Source organism: Olea europaea, chromosome 2 (assembly GCF_002742605.1).
Source record: "Olea europaea var. sylvestris chromosome 2, O_europaea_v1, whole genome shotgun sequence".
Classification (NCBI taxonomy): Eukaryota; Viridiplantae; Streptophyta; class Magnoliopsida; order Lamiales; family Oleaceae; genus Olea; species Olea europaea.
The window spans coordinates 25,532,935-25,545,718 of NC_036238.1; the positions used below are offsets into that span (position 1 = coordinate 25,532,935).

Sequence of the window (12,784 nt, forward strand, 5' to 3'; positions counted from 1 at the left end):
CCCCAACCCCCCCACCAAAAAAAAAAAAAAAAGAAAAAGAGAAGAAAAGGAAAAAAGGAGCAGTTGAAATATGGAGTTTGACCTCTGTTTTTAGTAATTATTATTAGTTAGTTAAAAACAATCGAGAAATTCAATTGCACAAATCCTGACATTAACTGTGCTGCTCAAAACTCACCAGAATTTCAGCCCACTTTTCTGAAGCCTAACAATATACGTATTACCCAAGTCCAACACTCAACTATAAACTTTAACTGATTTAGCCCCCGTTTGGCCTACATTACATTACAATTCATTACATTTCATTTTTCTCTCTCATATTTTCAACCACGCACTCTTTTATAAAATAATATTACACGTAAATCGAAAAACATTTTTTTCTTTTTCAGCCACTCATTTTTCAAAAAAACACTATTTCGCTCATTTTCATTTCCACAAAATGGGGGCCAAACGGGAGCTTAATTTCTCCTGCGCCTAGATTAGACTTTCGTTGTTTCATCAATAAATTGGTTCATAAATATGTCTAATCCAATAGTCATATTTGTGTTTCATATTGTATCCTCACCTCAAACTTTTAAGACCTCACTTAAAATGACTTGATCTGATTTCTTTTATATAATGCAGGTGGAGGGAATGAACAGTGCGGTTTCTGATCTTGCTGTAGTAGCTTCACAAGGGAGAGCGATGCTTGATGAATGTGAATCTCTTTTGGCTTACACGGCGGCTATCCAGGTGAGGAAGTGCTACGATATTGCACCTTGAAATTGCTTGTTATTGTTATGCAATAGATGTTGTCAAACACTAATGCACTGTCAAGAACTATTGTATACTGCAGTGGAGGGACAGAGGGCCAAGGGGATATAGGATGGTCCCCACCCACACGAAGTGCTGTGTACATAAATTGTTTTTCCAATACTTAAGAAACCATTCATAGCAAAAATTTATTCCAATTTATTGCTGCATGGACTCCATGTATAGGAATTCCATTTATAATCCAATTTTTCTGAAGTAAAAAGGAAGAAAAATAATTGGATACACAGTTAGCATGCATATAAAAAGGCAAAAAAAAAAAAAAATACTTTTCTTCCTCTGTATTCTTCCTTTCGCATGGTAGTAACCGTCCATGGATGTAAGACCATGTCATCTTCATATTAAAAACTCTCCTTGTTGCTGCCACTCTCTATGCCTCTGTCTCTGTCTATCTCTATCTCAATTCTTTCTTTTAAAGAAATCACATTTAAAGAAGAGAGGCAAACTACAGTCACTTTTTCAATTGAACGCTTGGAAATCCGATATGTTGTCAAAATATTAGGCTATAGACTCAGGAACTTGTAGAAACTTAGTATGAAGCAAAAAAGGAAGATATTTATTCAAAAGGGTAGTGTAAACCAAAAGGACAAAATGTATATTGACTATTATATTGGGCCCACTGGAAAATTTGTGGTTTTCTCGATTGTCTTTCTTTTATTTGTTCTATATTCGACATCAGTTACCCTCAAGGTATATTGGACGTTAATACCAGCTTCTTCGTATATTGTTGTGTCCATTTCCTAAAAAAGAATTAGTTTTTATGTTGTGTTCTTTACATAATTTTCTGATCTGTGTATACAATAGCTGCTTCGTCTGATAATGTTTTACCCAAAGCAGGCAGAAGAACACAGCCGTAGGACTCAGTTGATACAGTTGAGACCAGCTTGAGCAGTGGTGAACCACCAAAATTTGGCAAATAAAACTAATCGTGTCTTCGAATATGTGACGCTAACAACAGTTTTACTGCCTCAGCAAATAAGATTTATCAGCAAGTCCATTTGTTGTAAGTGATTATTTTATTCGTTCTTTTTGCATGTAATCTATTGTATTATCAACAGAAAAATGTGAAGGAAAGAATGCAAATATATTGAAGTTACGGTCACCCGGAAAAATATGTTTGGCGGGATGGATATTAGCGTCATACAAATATACAAGGCTGTAAAAGTACAGAATTGTCCTTGTAACGAAATTAATTAAAATCAAGATGGATTTTATCCTATCACCCTTCTCCAACTCCCTTACCCCAAGGTCCCCAACCCTTGAAGCTGAAGAGATTATGAAGCATGCAAAGGAATGATTGAATATGAAAAGTCCTGCTGGATGAGACATTGCACCTGCGATATAATGTGTAAAAAAGATGTTTAAATCTTGAAGAAGATATCAAGCATCCAACGGCATTAATCTCTAGTAGATTTAATTGCTAAGCAGGGACCAATGAAGATGCAATTGCTCGAAGCAATATAGAGTATGCAGAAAACTGGCCTATTCGGCATTTGAGCAGGCATACATTTGCTAATCAGGCTCTTGGAGAGAAGACAGCCTTGTTGTGCAGACCATGTGCTAAAGAAAGAGAGGTTTAACTTGATCTTTAGCAATGAATTCATTGTAAATTGTGTTAGATGTACTTTATAATGAATTTATGATATACAGTTCATAAGTTCAGAAGCTTTTGATTTGATATATTTTGTTGGAAATTTTAAGTATTAATCCATTTTTGAATTAACTGTTTCTCGTTGTTTACCTTTGTCATCTCAGTCCATCTTCATAAGAAACTTTGAGCTTGCGTTAGTCATAATTGATGAGAATAGATAACTGTCCTCTCTTTCATTTTTTCTTTTTCTTTTTTTCTTTTTTTATGGTATTGCTTAACTAACTCAAATGGGTTACTGTTGTAATTTTGATGCTTAAAACAGTTCAAATTTTGGTTGAGCTTGAGAAATTTTTGGTTCATTGGGTCTCTATATTTTGATTTTTGAGCTCTGGTTTTCATTGTCCAAGCATATCGTCTCCATGGTAACTAGCACTATCATAAAGTTATGCCATATGCAGCGTTGTTAGTAGATTTATGGATCTAAAACTCCTTTTTCTAAGACACGAATCCTATAATCAAAATAACAGAAAAACTTTGGTTGCAACTACCATGTAGCCCATAAGAACACGTATTGTACGTTGAACTGAATACATTTTGAAACCTACAACTTATAAGTAAAAGTTTGTTGCATCATTCTTGCAGAAAAAGGGTTTTCAATGCAATAGATTTTGTATTTGAATTAATAAATAATTATTATGAATACATTGCTTGAGGAAACCAGAACAGAGTGAAATCCACCATTTATAAGCTGGTGGCAGAGATTACAATAGCTTCTCTTACCAACACCTTTTGTATCCTTGTGAGTATACTGGGAAGCAGAAACCCATGCAAGACAATGGGATGTTGGCAAGCTCCCAGGTTTAGTCAGAAGATAAATGTCTATACTAACAGCTATTTCTTTAATACACTTAGACTCCTGCTGATACTTCATTTGCTGTCGACCTATCCTTCTTTGGCAGTTCTTGAGCTTTTTGAGCAACGGCTTTATTAGGAACCAATATTATGAAGATGTTCCTATCGCGGAAACTCTTGTTCTCCTCAACGGCAAGCTGTGAACGTGTCAAAAAAGAAATGCAGATCGAAAATAAGAGATGGCACAGACACGACAGTAACAAAGAACGTCCAACAAAAAGAAGCATTCGGATGTGCGCAGAAGCAGCGAAAATTAAGGAATAACATAATATTCTTAGTTTATTGCCGGAATCCTCATTGTCACTTTCTAGGTATGGATGAAATGAAAGAAACATTCTGAATTCAAGCTCCAAACAGGCCTTTATCAAAGGAGATGAAATTAAACTCATTAAACACAACATAAAATTATAGCATACACAAATCAACGAAAAGTTGGCTTTTGCTTTACATGTAAACCAAACCCAACAATAGTGCAAAATAATAATAATAATAATAAATAATAAAAATAAAAATAAAAATCTTACAGTCCACCATCAAAAAATTTGTGAATCGTCTAACAAGTGGGCGTCAGGTTGAAGTGAAGAGAGAGCAAAATGTTGGTTCTGAAGCTGGTTTCGATCCTAAACATGATTAGTGATGAGGTAATTTTATGTAGCAGTCAGCGGAGACTGAAGCTTACCTATATCTGAAAGACAAAATGGTTGGAAGCTTGGTTTTATTTGTGAGACGCATAAACTCAAATAGAGAGACTCGGAGAGCAAATATGTAAACTTAATATTTATTGTGCGGGTGTAGATTAATAAAGTATGAATGTAACCGCTCCACTCCCAGTGAAGCACAGATACGCCAGCAAGGTAAAGAGTTAGTGTTCAACACATCAGATAGTAAAACATATTGAACACGACCGACATGTCCCTTACATGACCGTGCCCTCCTCTGAAAAACCACATGCTGCTATGTTTGCAACCCCTGACTGTGTTTTGTAGACATTGCTAGGCTAACGAGGTAAGAAAGTAAAGTTCTAATAAGACATACTAATGATTTATGGGGAGATTAGTTCTTATTATGGTTTAACACAAGGAATGGACTTTTTTGCAAAATCCAAAGGAGATGCAGATACCAACATTACCGACAACTATCAGTTACTAATTGTGATTAAATAATGTCTTCTGAAGTCTGCTAGTTAGTACCACAGCGAAATGGTCCAAACGGAGCACCTCTAGAGGGGAAGTCTTGAACCAATGAGAATAGAAATCATCAATGAAATTGTGCGTGTCTAACGCATCATTCGGGAAACAAAGAAAAGTTATCAACAGAAAGACAAAGAAAAGGGAAAAAATTCCCAGATGTAAAACTCTTTTAGACCCAGTACTACAGTTTGCACTTGTAGTTTTAATTCTACTCAGAAACAAGCACCAGGACTATGGAAGGTCACAAAGTAACAAAAAGTATAACCCAGAAAATAAGCAATTCACTTGTGACATTCATTTGATAAGGTGAAGATATATAGTACAAATTACCTCCCCAATATCATTCTGAAACCGTCTGATGAGCTCGATGGCATTATTTCTAAAATCATTTTCACGCCCCTTCAAGCTCACTATAATCTTTACCTGCAGAAATCCTCTGAATATCATTAGCATAGGGAGAAACGAATGTACATTAAAAAATTGTACATTTACGAGTAATTGAATGTGAAGCCATAAGAATTGAAAGAAACCTTATCACCATCTTTTAGAAACTTCTGAGCTGCTTTCAAACGCACGGAGTAATCGTGCACATCAATATTGTAACTGCCATCAAAAGCAGTAAAAGTTTCAAGATAATATGGAGTAATCATGCACATTAATTTTGTTTGCAATAAATGCTTATTGAGAAAATAAAATACATATTTTTATATAGAGAAATGAAATACTAAGCAACAATTACATGGCAAATCAATTCAACAGGCCTAATTTAATTCCTAGGACCCAACATTAACTTATTTACCAATTAATTAATGTATCATGTCACTATTGCTTAGCATAAGCTTAGCAAAGGCGTTTAGTAGATCATCTCCCTCCCTCCCTGTCGGCAACATGTCAAATCAGTATTTTTTGGAAAAATCACGCGTTAGTGCATCCGACACATCCGTATCAGTGCACCACAGGATACAAGTATCACTGGACAAGGTATAAAGAATGATTTTATTATTATTATTATTATTATTATTATTATTATTATTATTATTATTTATTTATAACACATGGCTCACGAATACCTTTTTATCATGTACACGTGGATTATCAATATAATAGCTATATAACATAAACATATACTGGCTGTTGATAATCCTACATCTATTCCTTCAGTAGAAGACAATTATGACAGCTAAAAACATCTAGTATTCTTTTGCTTGTATACAAGTCCTTTATGCTACAGACAACAAGAAGACTCGTCCATAGAAGTGGAGATGCATATAGGTTAACCATCCTCGCTCAAGAATGAAGTATGTAAAGTGAACAGCATTTCCAAGACAAGAAACTTGTAAATATGATAGTGAGAAAGAAATTTCCATATTTCATTTCATAGATATCTTGTGCTTTAACAGCCCAAGCAATCAGCAACAAAAATACATATAAAAAATGTTAAAACTGCTGGAGTTCTGCACTCCAAGCTTAAAAAGCTTAGTTTCCATTTCAATCAGCTCACATGTAGAACATGGAAAAACTAGAAGGCAGCAAGTAAAAAGAAAAAAAAAGAAGAAGTAATTACTGTAATTATTTTAGTTTTACATACCGGCAATTAAAATATGAATTAGCACAAGATCAGGAGACTATGAAAACTCAAAATTTTGTAAGAGAACTAGAATTATAAATTCCCTAACTATAAACCATACCCCATCTTCAGTTCCTTCAAATCCATGCGGCTAGCTGCCATTAAAATCAGCACGTCAATTCAAGTAATTTTCCAATCTTAATTAATATCAGAAATAGAGAAAAATGGCAGTGTTTGAAAATCGGTCTCTCACCAAGACTTTTCTTCTGCTGATCTCGTTTCTTCTTCTGCAACTCATATCTATATTTACTGCATCATAAAAACAACCCAACAATGCACTTCAACCTCTCAGCAACTGTAACAAAGAAATAGATAACAAATACAGGACATTGAATGTGGATAGAAATATACAACATTTTTTAATTAACCACTGAGTAATCTAAATTTAACGAGCGCTTAGCTATCTTCCAAACTGCTATTAACTGATTATATTTGTCAATGTTCTAGCAGAATTTAGATAGATTAATCAATTTAATTTAGTTAGCTAATAATACAAAAATTTCTGAGGCAATTACCAGAATAGAAAAGGCATATATGTCTTACTTGTAATCCATTATTCTGACAACAGGAGGATCGGCATCTGGAGATAATATCACCTAAAAGATAAAAGCAAGGAAAATGCAAAACATCATTAACAGACATTAATCTTGTGTGAGAATTGAGAAAAGGTAGCTTTCATCTCCGGTAACAAAAGGTCCAGTATACACAGCCACACTGTACACAAATGCCATGCAGAGCTTGCATCAAGATGTAATCAGTAGAAACAAAATCTGATTTCATGAGGAGAGGATTTATTGTATTGCATTACAATTTTCCGAGAAGACTAATATCTGAAAACCAGGGTTAAAATTACTCACTCCTTTTCTCATAAATATAGAGAAAAAGACTTGTATGAAGAAAAACACTGGGAAAAAAAATATACTAGAAGTAATGGGCCACAAGTTTCATTGCCTGAACTGATTAACATAAAATTTTCCCCTCAAAGGACATGCATTTCCAAGAAGGAAACAAGGTTGTGTCAGACACGAATCAGCCACCAGATTGTCCGGTTGTTGTCAACCATTTGTGCAACACTTGTTTCATGATGTCGATACATAAACTAGAATCCGCTGGAGCAGCAAACGTGGGATAAGTCAATTTTTAAACTTTATAAGAGCAGACCTGTCTGAATCATTGAATTATTTATTTGATTTTTCAACAGCAATTATTAGCATCTAAATTTTTTTTCTTTTGACAATTATGGAATGAACTTATTGTTTCTTAGTTGACACAATATATTTCTTTTCATAAAAAACTAATTATTTTTTCTTCTGATAGAGATCATAATATATGTTTACATAATCACATTTTCTTATTTCTAATGTGACTTGTTATATAAATTTATATCCAGTTCGAAAATTAAGTGCAGTAAAAAACCATGACGATGGGTCAAGCAGTGGCAGGACACTTCGGGTTCTATATGTAAAATACACGATCTTGCTATGCACTTGAAAACTAATTATATATTGAAACTAATCCCAATACTGAATGACGGTCTGTGTGACAGCCCTCATCTGAAAGAATAGTAACCCACTTGACCCATACTTTACTTTCATCTACACCAACTGTTGAAAAATTTAACAATAGAATCCTGTCTTTAAATTGCCAAACCCACCCCACCCCCTCCTTCCAAAACTCTTCCCCTCAGAAAAAGAAAGAGAAAGAACTGAAGATGAATATTATGGCTTTGTTTGAGCCTCATTTTTTGGGGAAAATGGGTTTTGCAATTTTATTTATTTTTTTTTTATTATTTTTTTTTTTTGAAGAATGTGTGCTTAAAAAGTGGTGAAAAATTTTGTGTTTGTGTGTAAATTAATTTACTGGGGGAATGTGTAGTTGAAAATGAGTTTGATAAAAATTAAATTTCGGATAATGTGACTCAAACGTGGGCTGTATCCACTATAAGTGTAAATAATTAACACAATTAACTTAAAATTGCCCCCACAAAATCAACCATTACCACAGCAGTAACTAATAGCATAACTGGCAGAATATTTATCCCACCATAAATAATAAAAATCCAAAAACATTAAAAACAAAGAATTTTTACAAACTCCACATCAAAATTGAGTGCATACCAAGTCAAGCTCTGCAATATCAGCCATTTGTAAAGCCTCACCTTTTGACACTATTCCTACCTATACAATGCAGGAGACACCAATTTAATACCCATTTTGTGCATCACTATGCAATCACTAGTAAAGCATATACAATATACACATTTTGTAGTAGTACAAATACTCACCATGTTTTGCTGCTGATCAATAAGCCTAACTCTATCCGACCTAATAAAAAACAGCAAACACCAATATCAATTACTCATATGTAAAATTCTACACAAAAATCCTCTTTTTAGTGATAATAGTATTAAAGATTCTATTTTTATGACAATTTAGAAAGAAAAAAGCCTTATAGTTACCTGATGGAAGAAATATCAAGTGCCTGATCATCGTTGGTCTTGGGCCTTCGGGAGGACCCACCTCCTCCGCCGTAGCGAGATACAATAGCGGTGGTGGCGACGGTGGTTGTAGAAGAAACGGAGAGCCACCTTGTAGCGGGGCCTTGAAAGCGGAGAGTAAAGAAGTTTGAGTGAAAAGAGAGGGGTCTGAGGGGATCGGAGAGTTGAAGTTTTAAGGGTTGATGGAAAATGCTGGTAAAACCAGACATGGTGGGCGAGTGGGATGGCGAGGGAGGGAGAGAGGGGGTGCAGTGCTGATTGTTCTAGCAAAATTTAGATAGATTAATCAATTTAATTTAGTTAGCTAATAATACAAAAATTTCTGAGGCAATTACCAGAATAGATAAGGCATATATGTCTTACTTGTAATCCATTATTCTGACAACTGGAGGATCGGCATCTGGAGATAATATCACCTAAAAGATAAAAGCAAGGAAAATGCAAAACATCATTAACAGACATTAATCTTGTGTGAGAATTGAGAAAAGGTAGCTTTCATCTCCGGTAACAAAAGGTCCAGTATACACAGCCACACTGTACACAAATGCCATGCAGAGCTTGCATCAAGATGTAATCAGTAGAAACAAAATCTGATTTCATGAGGAGAGGATTTATTGTATTGCATTACAATTTTCCGAGAAGACTAATATCTGAAAACCAGGGTTAAAATTACTCACTCCTTTTCTCATAAATATAGAGAAAAAGACTTGTATGAAGAAAAACACTGGGAAAAAAAATATACTAGAAGTAATGGGCCACAAGTTTCATTGCCTGAACTGATTAACATAAAATTTTCCCCTAAAAGGACATGCATTTCCAAGAAGGAAACAAGGTTGTGTCAGACTTGAATCAGCCACCAGATTGTCCGGTTGTTGTCAACCATTTGTGCAACACTTGTTTCATGATGTCGATACATAAACTAGAATCTGCTGGAGCAGCAAACGTGGGATAAGTCAATTTTTAAACTTTATAAGAGCAGACCTGTCTGAATCATTGAATTATTTATTTGATTTTTCAACAGCAATTATTAGCATCTAAATTTTTTTTCTTTTGACAATTATGGAATAAACTTATTGTTTCTTAGTTGACACAATATATTTGTTTTCATAAAAAACTAATTATTTTTTCTTCTGATAGAGATCATAATATATTTTTACATAATCACATTTTCTTATTTCTAATGTGACTTGTTATATAAATTTATATCCAGTTCGAAATTAAGTGCAGTAAAAAACCATGATGATGGGTCAAGCAGTGGCAGGACACTTCGGGTTCTATATGTAAAATACACGATCTTGCTATGCACTTGAAAACTAATTATATATTGAAACTAATCCCAATACTGAATGACGGTCTGTGTGACAGCCCTCATCTGAAAGAATAGTAACCCACTTGACCCATACTTTACTTTCATCTACACCAACTGTTGAAAAATTTAACAATAGAATCCTGTCTTTAAATTGCCAAACCCACCCCACCCCCTCCTTCCAAAACTCTTCCCCTCAGAAAAAGAAAGAGAAAGAACTGAAGATGAATATTATGGCTTTGTTTGAGCCTCATTTTTTGGGGAAAATGGGTTTTGCAATTTTATTTTATTTTTTTTATTATTATTTTTTTTTTTGAAGAATGTGTGCTTAAAAAGTGGTGAAAAATTTTGGGTTTGTGTGTAAATTAATTTATTGGGGGAATGTGTAGTTGAAAATGAGTTTGATAAAAATTAAATTTCGGATAATGTGACTCAAACGTGGGCTATATCCACTATAAGTGTAAATAATTAACACAATTAACTTAAAATTGCCCCCCACAAAATCAACCATTACCACAGCAGTAACTAATAGCATAACTGGCAGAATATTTATCCCACCATAAATAATAAAAATCCAAAAACATTAAAAACAAAGAATTTTTACAAACTCCACATCAAAATTGAGTGCATACCAAGTCAAGCTCTGCAATATCAGCCATTTGTAAAGCCTCACCTTTTGACACTATTCCTACCTATACAATGCAGGAGACACCAATTTAATACCCATTTTGTGCATCACTATGCAATCACTAGTAAAGCATATACAATATACACATTTTGTAGTAGTACAAATACTCACCATGTTTTGCTGCTGATCAATAAGCCTAACTCTATCCGACCTAATAAAAAACAGCAAACACCAATATCAATTACTCATATGTAAAATTCTACACAAAAATCCTCTTTTTAGTGATAATAGTATTAAAGATTCTATTTTTATGACAATTTAGAAAGAAAAAAGCCTTATAGTTACCTGATGGAAGAAATATCAAGTGCCTGATCATCGTTGGTCTTGGGCCTTCGGGAGGACCCACCTCCTCCGCCGTAGCGAGATACAATAGCGGTGGTGGCGACGGTGGTTGTAGAAGAAACGGAGAGCCACCTTGTAGCGGGGCCTTGAAAGCGGAGAGTAAAGAAGTTTGAGTGAAAAGAGAGGGGTCTGAGGGGATCGGAGAGTTGAAGTTTTAAGGGTTGATGGAAAATGCTGGTAAAACCAGACATGGTGGGCGAGTGGGATGGCGAGGGAGGGAGAGAGGGGGTGCAGTGCTGATTTTCAATTTGAGAACATACGGAGTGGATCTTATCTGTTATTATTTCAGCTCCTTTCTTTCTGCAGATACTTGTGACTGGTGATTTGGGCAAGGGGGTACTTAATTCTTTGGCCTTATTCTTAAGACTAATCGCTATGCGCTCCAATAATTTTATATTTATCGTATTTTTATTAATGTAAAAATTTAATTTTTTTGAAAAATTCTTAAAGAAGTATTTAAAAGTACTTCCATGATATAAGAAAGTAATTACAAATTATTTTTATAACTACATAATAATATGTTATCTAGAAAAATTATACTTGTATATTTCATGATTGAATAAGAAATATACAAACTATTTTGATTGTATTTTTTGATAGTGTTGATATGATTGAATTGAATGTGAAGATTATATTTCTAAATTTTGTGTAATTCAATATTGTAAAATTGGAAAAAAAATTTCTCTGTACAGTGTAGAGAGAGTTGAATCAAGTGCCGAGTAAAAATAAAAAATAAAAAAAGGTATAGAGAGAAATAAACTATCTGCATAGTGCGAAGAGAGTTGAACCATGTGCGGAGTAATAAAAAAAATATTCGCATAGTGCAGAGAGTTGGGAGAGATGACAAACCAACTATCCGCACTGTGCGGAGAGAGTTAATCTCTTTGTACAGTGCGTAGAAAGTTGAATCATGTGCAGAGTAAAAAAAGTGCGGAGAGTTGGCAAATTGTTCGCACAATGTGAAGTAAAAAAAAACTCTCCGCACAGTGTGGAGAGATGACAAACCAACTCTCCGCACAGTACAAAGAGAAAAAAAACTCTCCTCACAATGTGTAGAGTTGCTTTCAAATTTCTTAATTACAAGTCAAATTTCAAAATTGTAAATTTTTCGTATATACGACAAAACAGAGTCGAAAAACATGGCTCAAAATCAATTATGTCTTCTTTAAATTCCAGTCACAGCTCAATTTCTGAGCATGCAAATCATATTTACAGTATTGAAAATGAATTTTTTCGTGATTGATACAATGAAACAATATGTGAGTTGTGCAAAGAAGGAAATATTGCTTGTACCATGATATTGCTTTCACAAATGGAGGCTCTAGGGTACCACCCAAATTTCATATTTTACATTTGTTTGATGATAGCTCTTGAACATTTGTCATCTCTCCGCACTTTGCTAAGTCTTTTTTTTTTTGCTCATATGCGAAGATTTTTTTTTGTCTTATAGAGTTTATATATATTAAATTTATTATTATTTTTTTAATGTTGTTGGCATGATGCGTATGTGGAAGAATATTTTTCAATCACCATAAATAAAATTCTTCTCAAAATGTAAAAAATAAAAATGCATAATAAATCTTCTTATTACGCTAATAAAATTACGATAAAATTTTTTTATAAATAACATTAAAAAATCATTTTTATCTTTAACAAAAAAAACATTTAAAAATTAGTAATTTCATAACCATTTTTTTTTAATTCTTTGAAATACAATTATAAAAAAGGAAACAATATTGAATTACAACATTGAATACTTAAGAAATTCGATATTACCGTATTTGCAGGCAACTTACCGTATATACAGCTTATCGTATATGCTGC

At 33.8% G+C, this 12,784-nt stretch overlaps 2 protein-coding genes across 7 annotated transcripts in view; one reads left to right on the plus strand and one right to left on the minus strand.

Annotated features, from left to right (window-relative positions):
- LOC111368084 (AUGMIN subunit 8-like) overlaps positions 1–2,535 on the plus strand; it is a 19,031-nt gene extending 16,496 nt beyond the window's left edge. For 3 of the 6 annotated variants that reach the window (XM_022989286.1, XM_022989294.1, XM_022989279.1), the window contains exons 6-7: positions 622–729; positions 1,642–2,535. In XM_022989286.1, coding sequence (XP_022845054.1) covers positions 622–729; positions 1,642–1,695 — 162 coding nt within the window. In that variant the 3' untranslated portion in view covers positions 1,696–2,535. The remainder of the gene's footprint in view (positions 1–621; positions 730–1,641) is intronic. The other 3 variants (XR_002697949.1, XR_002697951.1, XM_022989307.1) reach the window with 3 other exon arrangements.
- Positions 2,536–3,048: 513 nt separating this feature from the next.
- On the minus strand, positions 3,049–11,304 carry LOC111368110 (translation initiation factor IF3-2, chloroplastic-like). The gene is made up of 9 exons (XM_022989325.1): positions 10,904–11,304; positions 10,730–10,769; positions 10,563–10,622; positions 8,988–9,040; positions 6,321–6,376; positions 6,189–6,222; positions 5,031–5,103; positions 4,831–4,923; positions 3,049–3,447 (listed from the first exon to the last, which is right to left on the minus strand). Exons 1-9 carry the CDS (start codon positions 11,149–11,151, stop codon positions 3,307–3,309), a joined length of 798 nt encoding a protein of 265 aa, XP_022845093.1. The 5' UTR covers positions 11,152–11,304; the 3' UTR covers positions 3,049–3,306.
- Positions 11,305–12,784: the final 1,480 nt, after the last annotated feature.